Source organism: Trachypithecus francoisi, unplaced genomic scaffold (assembly GCF_009764315.1).
Source record: "Trachypithecus francoisi isolate TF-2019V2 unplaced genomic scaffold, Tfra_2.0 Lachesis_group17, whole genome shotgun sequence".
NCBI classification, from domain to species: Eukaryota; Metazoa; Chordata; class Mammalia; order Primates; family Cercopithecidae; genus Trachypithecus; species Trachypithecus francoisi.
Window position 1 is genome coordinate 75,745,616 of NW_022681462.1, and position 18,355 is coordinate 75,763,970.

An 18,355-nucleotide genomic window follows, 5' to 3' on the forward strand; every position below is an offset into this window, starting at 1 on the left:
CCAGAGTAGCTAGCACTACAGGCGCCCGCCACCACGCCCGGCTAATTTTTTGTATTTTTTTTTTTTAGTAGAGATGGGGTTTCACTGTGTTAGCCAGGATGATCTCGATCTCCTGACCTTGTGATCTGCCCGCCTCGGCCTCCCAAAGTGCTGGGCTTACAGGCGTGAGCCACCGTGCCTAATGTCAATTTTATATAACAAACATTCACGTTTTAAAAAGTACTATGCAGAGAAAATCAATTAAACTTAATTTTATTCTTATTAAAAAGCCACAACAATATTTAAAAATTAAATAATCCTAACAGATTTCAAGCAACCTGTTCTGGAAAAATATTTAACAGTGATATTTTAAATATATTTTAACCACTACTAACCATTATGATTCAAATTTGGCATAAATTGTTATTTACTTTATCAAAAACAATTGCAATCTATGTTTAAATGTAATCCATAATTTTAATAATTTATGAATATATTAGTAAAACATCAAATCACTTCATTTTAAACATAATCAAAATATTAAGAAGTAACATAAATCAGGAAGAAATCTCTATAAATATGTTTTTCTAATATGGATGCTACACATTAAAAACAGAGAATGCCAAATATTTGCTCAAAAATTTATGAACAAAAATATGTTTCAAAAATACTTCAAGTTGGCCGGGTGCAGTGGCTCATGCCTATAATCCCAGCACTTTGGGAGGCCTAGGCGGGCGGGTCAGGAGATTGTGCCACTGCACTCCAGCCTGGGCGACAGAGCAAGACTCCGTCTCAAACAAAACAAAACAAAAACTTCAAGTTGGTATCAATTTGGAAGTAAAAGACATCAAGGTAGAATGACATTAGGACAACTGATCAAAATTACCTAACTGTAAAAAATATTATATTAAATTAATTAATATATTTATTTAACATAATTAATGAAATTAACATATTTATATTATATTTAAATATTCAGCCAAAGTGTTCAAATGTCATTTACATGGTATGATACTGTTTCATTCTGTGGTAAATAGCAGGAAAGAGTACAGAAAGTAATGAAAAGACTTTGATGAATATGATAATCAGTAATAAACAGAACAACCATTATCAAAATAGTCGAAGTACTAATTATAGACACAATATTCCTACATTCATATACACGTATTAACTACTACCTAAGACAGTATGACTCTGATACTATCACTTTACAAGGTTCCTTTCACAGCATAGCCAACTTAAAAACATGTTTTATTCCATTCCTCAAAAGCAGTATTAACTACCAGCTATAGACACAATATTCCTACATTCATATACACGTATTAAGTACTACCTAAGATAGTATGACTCTGATATCATCACTGTACAAGGTTATTTTCACAGCATAGCCAACTTAAAAATGTTTTATTCCATTCCTCAAAAGCAGTATTAACTAAGAATTCTATTTAAGTTCAAATTTGCTTAAAGTATGTCCAAATATATATAAATGTATGTTTAATGTTCATGAAAACTTGCAGAAGTTACATCGTGTGAGGCATATGGTAAACACACAATATATAACAGTATTGTCTTTTATGAGATCATCTAAGGAAAAACTGTCAGAAACATTCACTACAGCATGATTATGTGCATGTGTGTGCTTAATTAAATGAAAAATAAAATCATACCTGTCTTTTGTACCAGGATCCTGAGTTGTTCCAAGCTGGTAAAGAATATCTATCGTAGAGTCAGAAGAGAGTCCATTTAATCTTCCAAAAAGTAAAGGACTATTCAAATCTTGCAACAAAGAATCCAAAGAAAAAGTTTGCTAAATAAGCAAGTGAACCATGGGAAGATTTACTTAATTTAATTAAGTTATTCATTAAAAATGAAGCTTCCATAAATTCCAACAACAAAGAACAAACTCTAAACTAACGAAACCAGCTTGGGTGCAGTGGCTCACGCCTGTAATCCCAGCACTTTGGAAGGCCAATTTGGGTGGATCACCTGAGGTCAGGAGTTCGAAACCAGCCTGATCAATATGGAGACACCCCGTCTCTACTAAAAATACAAAAATTAGCCGGGTGTGGTGGCAGATGCCTGTAATCCCAGCTACTAGGAAGACAGAGGTTGTAGTGAGTCGAGATTGCACCACTGCACTCCAGCCTGGGCAACAGAGTGAGACTCCGTCAGAGAAGACAGAAGACAGAAGAGAGAAGAGATAAACATAAACTAAAAGAAAAAATAATTCCCAAAACAGAGCTCAGCACAAAGATTGCATAGTTCAACTGCTGTTACTTTACAGACACGTAAACATTTAAATATCAAAGTTAATTATCACCTGTAGGATCACTGCCTGATGCTGCACAATTTCTCAGGAGAATGTCTATGAGCTTCAGGCCAATTCTAGTAGACTGCAGTCCTATCTTTACAAGCACAACCTCGATGTTGGGTGAATGCATTCCACAGTAAGGTGACATCAATAAGGCCGCACAAGTCTGCAGCAGATTGGCAGTAGGTGCAGCTGCACTTGCCATCATTCCTTCTAGATCACTTATGTGAGTAAGGCAATGATGTAATAACCGTAACCATCCAATACTGAAAATACAAAATGACTTGTATGATCAATATAAGTCGCTCAAATCATTTCCGGGTAGAACATAACTTTTTAAAGATCAGCATGTTGTGTTTCATAAATAGCACTAAACAATCTAAGAAATGTTTTTTAGAATGCTGCAAATTCAGTAAACAGACAATAAGTTTCCCCTACAAGATAAATCACAACTGGGCGGGGTGGCTCACACCTGTAATCCCAGCACTTTGGGAGGCCGAGGCAGGCAGATCACGAGATCAGGAGTTCAAGACCAGCCTGGCCGACTTGGTGAAACCCCTTATCTACTAAAAATACAAAGATTAGCTGGGCATGGTGGTGGGCGCTTGTAATCCCAGCTACTCAGGAAGCTGAGGCAGGAGAATCATTTGAACTCAGGAGGCAGAGGTTGCAGTGAGCCTAGATTGCACCACTGCACTCCAGCCTGGGCGACAGGGCAAAACTCCGTCTCAAAACAAACAAAAAGATAAATCACATACAAAAGGACTTGTATTCATAGCACGTGTTTGCTTTTTTAAGAAATCAGCCAGAAATCTGCTTTGCATGCAATTATATATATTGATAAACTGATTACTGCCATAGACTTCTAAAACTGTGTAGTCTTAGCACCTTGAGAATAGAAATCCTAAATTCTTTTTTTTTTTGAAGATGGAGTTTCACTCTCTCACCCAGGCTGGAGTGCAGTGGTGGAATCTTGGCTCACTGCAACCTCCACCTCCTGGGTTCAAGGGATTCTCCTGCCTCAGCCTCCCCAGCAGCTGGGACTACAGGTGCACACTGCCATGCCCAGCTAATTTTTTGTACTTTTAGTAGAGACGGGGTTTCACCTTGTTAGCTAGGATGGTTTGGATCTCCCGACCTCGTGATCTGCCTGCCTTGGCCTCCTCAAGTACTGGGATTACAGGTATGAGCCATGGCGCCAGGTCTTAAATTCATTTTTATCAGGCAAAACTTTCAACAAAATCCATCTATAAAACATTCAGCCATCAAAATTTATCAGAAAAATGTTGATTAAAAAATATATTGAGGTCCTTGTTTGTTTGGTTCAGACACAATCCTTCTGTTAACTAACATTTAGGAATTACCATATAAAACTAAGTCCCTGTTTCTAAGGTCAGTTGGTATGGTTCAGATGAGCTCCTGGTCGTAAGCATTTGCAAATCCCCGAAACAGAGTATGATACAAAAAATTACAAGCCATAAAATTAGAATGTACACCTACATGTAGTATACAGACCATCTCAAAGACTAAATATACAACTTAATTTTTTTTTTTTTTTCTGAGACGGAGTCTCACTCTGTCATCCAGGCTGGAGTGCAGTGGGCGGATCTCAGCTCACTGCAAGCTCCGCCTCCTGGGTTTACGCCATTCTCCTGCCTCAGCCTCCAGAGTAGCTGGGACTACAGGCGCCCGCCACCTCGCCCGGCTAGTTTTTTGTATTTTTTAGTAGAGACGGGGTTTCACTGTGTTAGCCAGGATGGTCTCGATCTCCTGACCTCGTGATCCGCCCATCTCGGCCTCCCAAAGTGCTGGGATTACAGGCTTGAGCCACCGCGCCCGGCCCATACACCTTAATTTTAATCAGTGTCAGCATTCTGTTTCCACAAAACTGTCTCTATTACACGTAATAAAATTGTATTATATAGACACCTATGGAACAAAGACCTTCCTAAGACCTATAAAAGAAAAAACCCACAAAATAAGTAAGTCCCCTATCTCCCAACCCTGCCAAAAAAAAAAAAAAAAAAGGACAGAAAGCTTTTTTAAATAATAGGAAACAAAACATACCTTGTTTTAGATACCTGATCTTCAGATGGAAGGAATGGATTATTAACCGTTGCTGAAGAGGTGGTACCAAAAGCAGTGAGCCCCAATAATTTAATCTGTGAAAGGCCTAATGTGCTGGCATCTCGTGGACGATGTAGTCTAAGGCAGACAGCAGAAGCTACTTCGGCTTTTACAAGCTGAATTTTTATGTAGGTGAGGCCACTTGTGACAACAGGCGTGGACAAAGGTAGCATATTTACCCCATCTGCACTTACTTCAACAGACACTGAGGAAGGGCAGGCTATAAAAATAAAACGGAATCATCACAACAGACAAAGTAAACTAGATTGAACAGTTTGTTAAAATCCCAGGAAAATAGCAGCTTTCACAATTGTATTCATCATGAATTTGTAAAAAGAAAATGTATACAACAAAATATAGTTCGACAATGACTTTCACCATAATTAATGTTGGAGCTACTTTTCAACTCAAAATATTTGATCTACAATAAAAATAAACAGTCTAATATTCACCTAAAAAAAGAAGAACCAAAGATGTGTGAAGCACATGTACCTGATGTTCTCTATGAATAAAACCAGGCAAATAGGTAGTTATATCATCATTTCTACTTTACTCAAAATTATCACAAATATGAAACTACATTTGATTAATATGCTATGGTTTACTGTTTTAAATAATTTGGGGGGAAAATGTAACAAAACTTGTTTTTCTACCAATTATTCTATTACTACTAGGTTGTGATATTTTTTAAACACTGAGTTTAACCTCACAGCTGAGTTTAGAAATTGCCTTTTTTTTTTTTTTTTTTTTTTGAGGGACAGTCTTGCCCTGTTGCCCAGGCTGCAATGAGTACAGTGGTGCGATCTTAGCTAACTGCAACCTCCGCCTCCCAGGTTCAAGTGATTCTCCTGCCGTAGCCTCCACAGTAGCTGGAACCACAGGCAGGTGCCACCATATCTAGGAATTTTTTGTAATTTTGGTAGAGACAGGGTTTTGCCATGTTAGCCAGGCTGGCCTTGAACTCCTGACCTCAAGTGATTCACCTGCCTCGGCCTCCCAAACTGTTGGGATTATAGATGTGAGCCACTGTGCCCAGTCTCCTTTTCAAATTAAGCCAAATATCCACGGGATTTTTTTGTTGTTGTTTTGGGGTTTTTTTTTTTTTTTTTTTTTTTTGAGAAGGAGTCTCTCTCTGTCGCCCAGGCTGGAGTGCAGTGGTGTGATCTCGGCTTACTGCAAGCTCCGCCTCCTGGCTTCAAGCCATTCTCCTGTCTCAGCCTCCCGAGTAGCTGGGACTACAGGCGCCTGCCACCACACCCGGCTAATTTTTTGTGTATTTTTAGTAGAGACGGGGTTTCACCGTGTTATCCAAGATGGTCTCCATCTCCTGACCTCGTGATCTGCCCGCCTCGGCCTCCCAAAGTGATGGGATTACAGGCGTGAGCCACCGTGCCTGGCCAGGACTTTTTTAAAAATCAATTCTTGCTGAAATTTAAGGAGTCCCCAGTGAACAAACAACTGGAACTACTACCAGAAAATTATTTCTTTCTAGCTTAACATGGAACCCCATATAATAAACATATGTCAACTAAAGCCTTGGAAATTTAGTTTTATTTTTAATTTCAGTGGTAAAATAAGAAGGAATTACATGCCAGCTTTACACTGATTACTAGACAGTCAACTTAATTTTGAAATTTACACTTTAAATCCTTTTGAGGAAAGTATTATCTGCATTTTACACAAGCAGACATAGTAAAAACAGATTAATCCATGCTCCCACAGGAACAAATGTCACACCTTAGATTCAAGTTCACGTTTGCTTCTAAAGACTGTTATTTCCACTGTATCACAACATATTTTCAACTTCTGCTCTAATCCAGTAATAAAACCAAATTTCTTAATCAAGAACACTTAAGTAGGGAACACTTAAACCAATTAATTTTTCACAGGAGTTCCCCCTTTGTAATATGCTTCCTATTTCAATTCCCATGTGCAAAATCCAGCTGAACTTCAAAAGCCACTACTTATGACCAACTCCTCTGCTTTCCAAATAAAAGCAATCACTTTCCAATTTTAGAGGTAGTGTAAGTCTTCTATTGACTTATATTTTGCCTTTTAATATAGTTATTTTTGACTTCCTAAAACACTCTGTATTAGCATATTTTCCTTCTACCTTTATATTATCTGTTTTTTATCTAAGGAGTGTGGATGCCACAAGTAATTAAGATATATCAGTCCAATCTTGCAAATACATAGAAAAAAACTGTTTTCTCCAAAGATGCCAGGAATCTACAAAATTTCCCATAGCTCCTCATGCAATTATTGAGTGATATTTGATAGCAATGAGAATCGATCCATAAACGTAAGCATGTGTATTACTTTAAACAATTCTGGCAAAATTATAACTATATTGAAAGCATTTGTGAACCATATAAAATACAAAATGGGCTGGGTACAGTAGCTCACACCTGTAATCTCAGCACTTTGGGAGGCCAAGGCAGATAGATCGCTACAGCCCAGGCATCATAACAAAATCCCGTCTCTACAAAAAAACACAAAAATTTAGCGAGGCATGGTGGTACACGCCTGTGGTCCCAGCTATACATGAGGCTGAGATGGGAGGATCATTTGAGCCTCAGAGGTCAAGGCTACAGTGATCTGAGATATCAAAACTGCACTCCAGCCTATGCAACAGAGACCTTGCCTCAAAAAAAAAAAAAGAAAAAAGCAAATGAGTATTTCATATTCTTTATAAATACCTGAAAGAGTTCATTGCTCTTAAGTGATAATTAGTATTTCGCAAAAATTATTTTGAATTATTTGCCTTACAGAGTTCAATAAAATGTATTCAATGAACATGCATCAAATAAATGATACAATATTACAAGAATACTGACATATTACAACAAACACAGTATGAATCTTAAAATCACATTGAAGTAGTCAAAATATAATATCATTCAAAAAGATAGTTATCTTCTAAAGAAGTCGGAGGGCAGGCACACAAATCTATGCTAATTTCATATTACAAGGCTAGGACTGAGATCTGGGCTGAAAAAACTAACATGGTAAAAAACAGGAGTGTAATAAACTCATTTCAGCTTAATACTGAGGCTTAGTAAATTTGAGAGAAAAGAGAAAGCAAAGTAATATACAACTGGAACACACTTGTTTAGACTTCATGACACGATCTTTTTGTCTGAGGTTAACAGTCATTTCCCTTAAAGTGACTTGGTAGTATTAATTATTTCACTAAAAACTGTTCAGAAGTTACACACTCTGGTAATCACATCTAAGTGTATTTCTGCTTACTAAATATTTTTATTTTCAAATGTTTCTAAATTAAAGTCTGCTCTCATGTTGCTTCTTTATAAACTATTACTCACTTGCAAGAGATGCAAGATGAGGCTGGATATGTATCTCCTTAAGCAGCACTGCTGCGGGAAGGTGAATGGTAAGGTCACACCAAGCCTCCTCTGGAAGAAAGATGTAGGACCAAGCAGCAGAGCGAGCTCTTCTATGAGGAGGTGTGGCCTGCAACAGCACTTCAGCTGGCTGGGCAGTAGGACTGCTAGATGTGATTGTACCTAGAGAAGATATTTTACATAAAATAAGAACTTGCAAAAGAAACGTAACAAAGCTTTAAAATCTATACGAATAAAATTAAACTAGAAAAATTAATTGAAAACATGAACAACTGATGCTGGTAATGTACTTAGTATCCTAAGCATGACTGTAGAGGTATTCACAAAACATTAGGAAATCCTGTCAACTGGCAAGGTGACAAGTTCATTATTAACTGCTGTCTACTTTATACTCATATGATACATGAAAACTAAAGATACAGCAATAAATGTAGCTCCATAATTTTCTAACTATTTAAGTAAAAAACAATGTCCAATATATCTCCACCTTTAAAATAATCATCTTTATTCTAAGATGTCAATGTCTATGATTTAGAAATATGAAAAGAGGCCGGGCGCAGTGGCTCAAGCCTGTAATCCCAGCACTTTGGGAGGCCGAGACGGGCGGATCACGAGGTCAGGAGATCGAGACCTTCCTGGCTAACACGGTGAAACCCCATCTCTACTAAAAAAAAAATACAAAAAACTAGCCGGGTGACGTGGCAGGCGCCTGTAGTCCCAGCTACTCGGGAGGCTGAGGCAGGAGAATGGCGTAAACCCAGGAGGCGGAGCTTGCAGTGAGCTGAGATCCGGCCACTGCACTCCAGCCTGAGCAGCAGAGCGAGACTCCGTCTCAAAAAAAAAAAAAAAAAAGAAAAGAAAAAAAGAAATATGAAAAGAAAAATTAAAAAGAAACTACGTAAACTAGATAAAAAAGTAAATACCTAAATTCAAAACTTTTAAAAAAGATAGTACCACTTTAAGGCCAGGCACAGTGGCTCACGCCTGTAATCCCAACACTTTGGGAGGCCGAAGTGGGGAATCACTTGGGGCCAGAAGTTCAAGACCAGCCTGGACAACATGGTGAAACCCCATCTCTACTAAACACACACACACACACACACGCACACACAAAGCCAGTGTGGTGGCACATGTCCATAATCCTAGCTACTCAGGAGGCTGAGGCATGAGAATTGCCTGAACCCGGGAGACAGATGTTGCAGTGAGCAGACATCGCACCACTGCACTCCAGCCTAGGTGACAGAGTGAGACTCTCTCACAACAAAACAAAACAAAACATAGTACCGCTTTAAGAAGGAAAATGAGATTTAAAATCGATTAACATTTACAGAGAAAACTTACTGAAGAATCTCTACTTAGTTTCTTAAATTGTGCTTCTATTTTGACTCACAAATAAAAACAAACTTTACTGCTAAAGAACTGTTAAAACAGTCCCTCTCGGCCAGGCGTGGTGGCTCAAGCCCATAATCCCAGCACTTTGGGAGGCTGAGGTGGGCGGATCACCTAAGGTCAGGCATTTGAGACCAGCCTGGTCAATATGGTGAAACCCCATCTCCATTAAAAATACAAAAATTAGCTGGGCATGGTGGCAGACACTTGTAATCCCAGCTACTCAGGAGGCTGAGGGAGGAGAATTGCTCAAACCCAGGAGGCGGAGGTTGCAGTGAGCCGAGATCGTGCCATTGCACTCTGGCTTGGGCAACAAGAGCAAAACTCCATCTCAAAACAAACAAAAAATTCCCTCTCGTAAGTAGAATGTCGAAATATCCACTACCTCTAAAATAAACTGTTTGTAATTAAAATAGCAATATATGATATCATCAACTGACTTCAACTAATTTTGTTTCATATCAGCTAATAAACTGAATAAATTCACATAAGATTTAGTAACACTTTTCTTACCAAGGGGTGCAAAGTTATGAATCCCTTCGGCATTGTCAGGCTCAGAAGCTAGTATTCTTGTTTTCAATGTGCTGTCAACAGCTTTATTTGGACCACAGTCAAGAAATTTCATAATAGTTGATACCATACTTCTTGCAGTGTTCACAATAGCCCTTGTACTAGTGACCATATTATTGCATATGAGCTGAACACCACCTAAATTATAAAGAATAAGAAATGAAATCAGTATCAGGACAGATGGTTCAACATCAAAAGTAAACTTCCACAAAAGACTACAAAAATGAAAATGTAACATACTATCACATAACTACACTTAAATTATAGTTACTGAAATATTATCTTACCCATATCATGAAATGCTTTCAAGGCATCACTAGTATCCAATACTCTCAAAATGAACCACAATAATGGCTCAGATAACTGGCAAGTAGCAAGAGATCCCTAAAAAATGAAATATGTGTATTATGACTTTATACACTCCTGCGAATAAGAACTAAACTCAATGCATGTAATATTCCTTCCTAGTTAATTTTTGTAAACTGACAGCCTTAAATACACTAAATACAAAATGTCTGCCAAAATACATAAGAAATCTTACCTGAATAAGAAAAAACCATCTCCCTCAACTCAGATTTTATTTTTTTAAAGCATCTGTCTTCATCCATTATCTTTTCCCTTTATGTGCATTTAGATACCAATTTAATTTAAAATTTTAACCATCTAAAGTACCTTTGTATTTTCTAATAGAGAAATATACACATTCAACAAATGTTTACAAAAATGATAATTATACACTGCTATATAGAAGACAAAAGAAATTGTTCTAATATCTGCATTTCAAAATGGGAAATGGACAAGAAAGTAAAATAATCTGATTCCTGTAATTTCATTTGTAAAAATGAAATACAGAAGGGAAAAATTTTGTAACCTATTTTCTTTAATTAGCTTAATCCCTTTTAATGGGGAAAAAAAGTTGAATACACAACATAAGTTTCAAATAATTTCACATTACATCTTCTTACGTAACATCTATGGAGAACACCTCAGTATTACACTATGCTATTTTTAGGAAAAAGAGAAGAACTTCTTGAGACACAATAAATGTTTTACTCTTGTATTACTGTGGTCATGTCTGAAAATACCACTTCAAAGAAACTTTATTCTCCAACTTTTATTAATAATCCATAGCCCTCTTGCACTGATGCTTTTCACTGTCCAATATATAATAAATATACTTATTTGTCTCTGTCCTATAATTTTCCACTTACAGTGCCAGAAATTTATTTGAATCACTGCAACTGTTGTTGGCTTGAACTTACTTGTCTGCCCATATATCCACAGGCCATGTATGTTAAAATTGGCTGCAGCATCATGTGGACTGTAGAAGCTTTTTTACTAAGGGTTGTCAGTATGGTAAATAATCCATCCCCAACTGATATAGCATCCAACCCACCATGAAAGTTTTCATGTTTAGTGAGATGTAATCCACTTGCTCCTAGGAAAAATAAAAGATTCCACATTAAAAGATTAAAAGTATATATATCCAGCCAGGCGCAGTGGCTCACGCCTGTTATCTCAACACTTTGGGAGGCTGAGGCAGGTGGATCACCTGACATCAGGAGTTCAAAACCAGCCTGGCCAACATGGTGAAAACAAATAATAATTAAAATATAGAAGCTGAAAAGTCATTTTTTCCAAAACTGCTGAAGAATTAACATGTAACAGCTGTTTATACCCTCTACACATAACCCGAATGGACTCCTGGAGACTAAAATATCAATGACAATATTCAGTAGAGCATGGTTTATGGCTATCTTCTTACATGAGATACCTCTATATCACCAACAATAAAAATAGGTTGTTCTGTTACATGACTGAGAACATCACTCTACATACTAGCTATATACATCAAGAAGACAGGACATAAATAGAAAAATAAGTGAAACCAGCACGTAACTATTCTTTTTAATCCAATCAAAAGGAAGATATGGCTGTTTCCCATACACTGACAAAGAAAAACATACCACGAGGCAAAAATACATTGATGTTCAATTATTTTAAAAATTTAATGTCATGTATTAACATTCAAAGAGGTAAAAAAAAGTTAAGCAACAGCATATAAATTTAACACTGATACGTGTCATAGAAAATGTTACAGTATGAATACAATTTTATATTTTATTTTCAAAGCAAATGTGAACAAATAATACTTGTCTTTAACACAAAATGATGTGAAATAAGAACTCAAGATCAACCTGGCTAACATGGTGAAATCCCGTCTCTACAAAAAAAAAAAAAATTGGCAGGGTGCAGTGCCTCACACCTGTAATCCTAGTACTTTGGGAGGCTGAGGTGGGAAGATCACCTGAAGTCAGGAGTTCGAGACCAGCTTGCCCAACATTGCGAAACCCCATCTCTACTAAAATACAAAAAATTAGCCAGGCATGGTGGCACATGCCTGTAATCCCAGGTACTCGAGAGGCCGAGGCATGAGAATTGCTTGAACCTAGGAGGCAGAGGTTGCAATGAACCGAGATCACTCCACTGCACTTCAGCCTAGGCAACACAGCAAGACTTCATCTCAAAAGAAACAAAAACAAAAACAAACAAAAAACTAGGAGGGGCATGGTGGTACACGCCTGTAATCCCAACTACTCGGTAGGCTGAGGCAGGAGTATCACTTGAATCTGGGAGGCGGAGGTTACAGTGAGCTGAGATCGTGTCATTGTACTCCAGCCTGGGAGCAAAACTCTGTCTTGTGGGGGTCGGGGGGAGAAAAAAAATTAGCCGGGTGTGGTGGCAGGCACCTATGGTTGCAGCTACTTGGGTGGCTGAGGCATGAGAATTGCTTGAACCTGGGAGGCATCTCAATATAAAAGAAACACAAAAAAAAACCAAATTGACATAACATTTTTCAATATTTCACTTTAATTCATTAATCGAAGCCCCTATACAAAAGTCCTCACCAATAAAAATCAGTCATGAAAAGCTTAAAGCAGTTTTACACTACAAAGTAAAAAGAGACTGAATCCATATATTGCTTAAAAAAAAAAACAATTATAGTACCAGAGACAACGGTAAGATTAATATTCTCAATACATACCAATTATCATTGCCATGGCACTGCTATTACACAGGCCCAGAGCAGACAAAATCTGGCTCATAATTTGTTGGTTGGCTAAGACTAAGTCAGCAACATATGCAGGCGATCCTTGAACACTGGTACTGCTTCCATTGCCATCTTTGCCTCCTGAGACTTTTTCTTCATCTGAAACACTATCTGTTGTATTTGTGGTCACAGACACTCTTGCACTGTATTCCCTATTGCCTGAAAGAGGCAGCTGCACTAAAATGTTAACAAGTTTTAACAAATCAAACATGAGTTGATCCCTTGTCATTTCGCCACAAACTGCTTTTGCATCACCTGGACGAATCAGGTTGGCAAAGAGTCCCCCAAAGCATGCTCGAGCACCCACGGAGCTATCTGATCCACTTCTTGACATTACTTTGTCTGAGCAAGTGATATAGTGGTGCACTAAAAATGTAACAGATTCTATCACAGCAGAAATAGTACTAACTGAAACGACTTCAAAATTCTGCTCCAGAGTGAATTCTAAGAGCTTCACTTGGGCATCGAGAGGTCCTTGGCCTGTCTGGAAAGCACCCCTGCAGAGAGAGAGACAGAGAGAGAGAGATACAATAAGAGAGAGGATTAAAAATTAAACGATTTTAAGTAGTTCTGAAAGCAGTAACTTATCACAATATAAGGAAGTTAAACAAGTTCTTGGTATTCACTATTTCATTAGGTAGATAATAGTTTTAATCTCTTTTATAATTCTTGTTCTTGACTCCATTTTAGACACACTCAAAAACAACCTCCCTTCCAAATACAAAACTAAGGGACAAGTATATACGGAAATGATTTTGAAGATACAGAAAAAAATACTTCAAAATCACAAGGCACTTCTTATAATGAAATGAGTTATAATTTTTTCCATTCTCAAATAATGCTATTGTAAACATTCCCTAGTGATAATGATACTTAAAAATTAAGATTCAATCAAATCATTCTTATGTATCAAAATTGAATGCTCTTCAAATTCTGCTTATGCCTAAGATACAGAATGCTGAAAAGAGCATCACCCTCAGTTTAACAGCAAGAAAAAGGCAAATTAGGCCAGATGCAATGACTCATGCCTGTAATCCCATCACTTTGGGAGCCCCATGCAGGCAGATCACTTGAGGCCAGAAGTTCGAGACCGGCCTGGCCAACATGGTGAAACCTCATTGTTACTAAAAATACAAAAATTAGCCGGGCATGGTGGCATGTGACTGTTAATTGCAGCTACTCAGGAGATTAAGGCAAAAGAATAGCTTTTGAGTTTGAGACCTGCCTGGCTAACATGGCAAAACCCCATCTCTACTGAAAATACAAAAATTAGCCAGGCATGGTGATGGGCCTGTAATCCCAGCTACTGAGGAGGCTGAAGCATGAGAATTACAGGAACCCAGGAGGCGGAGGTTGCAGGGAGTCGAGATCACACCACTGCACTATAGCCTGGGTGACAGAGCCAAAATCTATTTCAAAAACCAAACAAGCAAACAAAAGAAGACTGCCTAAAGCAAAATAATATATAAATACATAAAAGGCTGCACAGTATTGCGTGTTTATAGCATAAACAGTAAAAACACGACAACTATGTCACAAAAGATGGAAGAAAGGAATTGAAACTACACTGCTAAGTTCTGACATTATACATGAGTGGAATAATATTTGAAAATAGAATGTGATTAAATAAAGGTGTATCTTGTAAAGCTAGGACAACTAATATGAAAAATTTTCGGTTACAGGCCAGGCACAGTGGCTCACGCCTATAATGACAGTAACCCAGGTGGATTACCTGAGCTCAGGAGGTGGAGACTAGCCTGGTCAACCTGGTGAAACCCCATCTACAAAATATACAAAAATTAGCCCTGTGTGGTAGCATAGCTGGAGCCTGTAATCCCAGCTACCCCAGAAGTTAAGGCATGAAAATCGCTTGAACACAGAAGGTGGAGGTTGCAGAGAACGAAGCTCGCACCACTACGGTCCAACCTGTGTGACAGAGCAAACCAACGCTGGCTCAAAAATAAATAAATAAGAAATTCAGTTATAAATAAGAATGGAAACGAAATTATTTTAAAAGTTGCTTGATTCAAAAGTCAACAGAAAAAGATTTTTTAAAAGGAATCAAAAATAGATGAAATAAATAGAAAACTGGCAAAATGATCAATTCTAATCCAGCATGTCAATAATTACATTAAATGTAAGTAGTCTATATAGGCCAATTCTGACATTGTCAAATGTTTGTATTAGAAAAGAAGAAGGGTCTAGAAAAGAAGAAAGGTCTAAAATCAATTATCTAAGCCAGAAAGATCAAATTAAATGCAAAGAAAGTAGAAAGGAAAAAATATCCATAAGCTGCTTTTTTTGAAAATAATATTGATGAACTTCTAGCCAGAATGACCCCAAAAAAAGATAAAAATTACCAACATCAGAAATAAAGGAAGGAAACTCACTATAGATCCTATAAACATTAATAAATATATATTTCAACTAACAAATTCAACAATGTAAAGGAATAACTTCCTTCACAAAATTATCAAGGCTCACTCAAGAAGAGAAAACCTGAATAATCCAAGACCTAGAAAATAAGTTGAAAATTTTGGGGGCAAAGAAAACTCCAGCCACAGGATGCTTCAATGGCAAACACTACCAAATACATAAATAAGTGACAATACACATATTACACAACCTCTTTCAGAGAACAAATTCAGCAAGTTATAAATGGATTGATATGTTATGACCAAGGGTGTCTATCTTGAGAATGCACATTAACTGACACTTTAAAAAAAAAAAAAATCAAACTTGGTGTAGTGGCATATGCCGATTGGGCCAGCTAAGAACAGAATGAGACTGAAAGCTTGCTTGAACTCAGGAATTCAAGGTCAGCCTGGGCAACATTGTGAGAGCCCAACTCTTTAGAAAACACCAATATACTTCAACCTATGAACAGATGAAAGAAGAAACAACCTATGATCATTTCAACAGATGCAGGGAAACGTCTAACAAAATCTAGAGACATTCATAATTTTTTTAATGTCTCAGCAAGTTAGAAACAAACTGGAACTTCCTCAACTTACTATCACGTATCTAAAAAAGAGCTCCAGCTAGTAACATATCTAATTATGAAAAACAATGTTTCATAAGATATTAAGATTAAGAAAAAGAAGGAAGAGCAATTTTTACCATATGTACTCAATAGCATACTGGGAAGTCCAAACAAGTACAACTGGAGCGGGGAGGGGAATCCATGAGACATATGCATAGGAAAGGAAGAAATAAAACTAACTGTATTCTCTGACATAGCCAAATAAGCAATACATCTACCCAAATTGATCTACAGAATGATGCAATCTCACTCAAAACGATTTTTTTCTGGTAAATCATTAAGTTGATTATAAAATTTATAAGGAAAAGGAAAGGAATTAAAATAGCCAAAATTAAAAGAACAAAGGTGGAGGGCCTACGCTACTAGATTTCAAAAAATACTGTAAGGGAACTAAGACACTGAGGTAATGCACAAAAAATAGACAAAAACATAAATTCTATATAATACACTGTATGAACAAATGAAGCTGGGTGTGGTGGCTTACGCCTGTAAACCCAGCAATCTGGGAGACGGAGGCAGGTGGATCTCTTGAGGCCAGGAGTTTGAGAACAGCCTGGCCAACATGGCGAAACCCTATCTCTACTGAAAATACAAAAATTAGCCAGGCATGGTGATGGGCCTGTAATCCCAGCTACTTAGGAGGCTAAAGCATGAGAATTGCACAAACCCATGAGGCGGAGGTTGCAGTGAGCCGAGATCATGCCATAGCACTCCATTCTGGGTGTCAGAGCAAAACTGTCTCAAAAAAAAAAAGAAGTGTATGCATAGACCAAAACAAATATCATTGATTGATATCTGAAAAACTACAAAGGGAAGCCAATGAAAAAAGGAAAGTATTTTCAAAAAATGGTATAGGAAGGTGGGGTGCGGTGGCTCATGCTTGTAATCCCAGCACCTTGGGAGGCTGAGGCTGGTGGATCACGAGGTCAGTAGATCAAGACCATCCTGGCTAACATGGTGAAAGCCCGTCTCTACTAAAAATATAAAAACAAAATTAGCAGGGTGTGGTGGTGGGGGCCTGTAGTCCCAGCTACTCGGGAGGCTGAGGTGGGAGAATGGCGTGAACCCAGGAGGCAGAGCTTGCACTGAGCCAAGATGGCGCCACCGCACTCCAGCCTGGGCGTTAAGAGCGAGACTCCATCTCCAAAAAAAAAAAAGGGGGGGGGGATAGGAACAATTGGACATCCACAGGCAAAGGAAAAGGAAAAAAAAATTATCCTGAAAGCAAAAAAATAGAAAGTCTAAACATAAAACATAAAATTGCAAAATTTCTAGAAAAAAACGGAATATTCTGTGTGACTGTGTGTGAGGAGGGTATTTAAAAAACAATAACAAAAAATATGTAGACGTTGACAATTTAGATTACATCTAGAATTTTAAAATTTCTGCTTTTTGAAGGATACTTAATAAAGTGAAAACAGAGTCCAAAGACCAATAGATAGCATTTGCAAAACACTCATCTGATAAAACTGAATGCCTTCTTTATACTGAGTATTTCTTTCAGTGTATATTATATCATTAATCTAACTAAAGAGCTGCTGGATCTTTCACGGAATACCAGAACCTTTATTAAAAATAAACATAAACTAACATTCTTCTTGGGCCACAGCTTTGTGGACCCTATTAAATAAACTAGGCCATAGAAATGTACTGGGTATATGTGGGGTGAAGTGAGGTGGAGAAAATTCCTAAACAGTTTTTGTGGCATATAAACCTCAAAACATCTCTGCTCAAATATTAGATGTGACTCAACTACAAACAAGATTAATAATACTTTAGAAAATGTTAGAGCAAATGTATTAAAAGTTTAGTATGAAAATCTTCACTGTTGTGAACTCTATGGATCAGATATGCTAAAGCCTGCAGAGTTAAAATTAAAAAGCCTAGTTAAAAGAAAAATAAAACAAATGGTGACTAATCTTGACTCCTCAGGTGATTCTATTTATGTCATTCAAAATTTCACAAAATCCTCACAAAGTATGTATAAATATTGTTTATTTGAATAAAATTAGATGAAAAAGTGGCAACAGCCACTACTGACTTATTCCTGATCATTAATTTATTTGAAACAGAGTGTTGTTCTGTCACCCAGGTTGGAGCACAGTGGCACAAATCAGGGCTCACCGCAGCCTCCACCTCCTGGGCTCCACTAGTTCAATCAATCTCCTGCCTCAGCCTCCACAGTAGCTGGGATTACAGGTGTATACCCACACCACCCAGGCTGCTCTCAAACTCCTGGGCTCAAGCGATCTCCCCACCTCAGCCTCCCAAGGTACTGGGATTACAGGCGTGAGCCACTGAGCCCAGCCCTATTCCTTATATTAATGGAGATTTTTTGAAATACTCAAGCATGCTAGATGTTTCATTAATTATGTAATTTGTTCATCATGTAGTTTTATTGTAACTTCAAAAACAAAATAACACTTTATAATTCATTAAGTCTTCAGCCAGGCACGGTG

At 37.6% G+C, this 18,355-nt stretch overlaps 1 protein-coding gene across 12 annotated transcripts in view; it reads right to left on the reverse strand.

The window, feature by feature from the left end:
* Positions 1-18,355, reverse strand: part of BIRC6 (baculoviral IAP repeat containing 6) — a 262,265-nt gene that overhangs the window by 105,585 nt on the left and 138,325 nt on the right. For 11 of the 12 annotated variants that reach the window (XR_004428401.1, XM_033176091.1, XM_033176090.1 and 8 more), the window contains 8 exons: positions 12,788-13,350; positions 11,004-11,179; positions 10,029-10,125; positions 9,685-9,879; positions 7,744-7,944; positions 4,358-4,637; positions 2,300-2,556; positions 1,647-1,755 (listed from right to left, as the gene is read on the reverse strand). Coding sequence is in view for 11 of the 12 variants with exons in the window: in XM_033176091.1 (XP_033031982.1) it covers positions 1,647-1,755; positions 2,300-2,556; positions 4,358-4,637; positions 7,744-7,944; positions 9,685-9,879; positions 10,029-10,125; positions 11,004-11,179; positions 12,788-13,350 (1,878 nt within the window). In the remaining variant the exon portion in view is untranslated. The remainder of the gene's footprint in view (positions 1-1,646; positions 1,756-2,299; positions 2,557-4,357; positions 4,638-7,743; positions 7,945-9,684; positions 9,880-10,028; positions 10,126-11,003; positions 11,180-12,787; positions 13,351-18,355) is intronic. The other variant, XM_033176085.1, reaches the window with a different exon arrangement.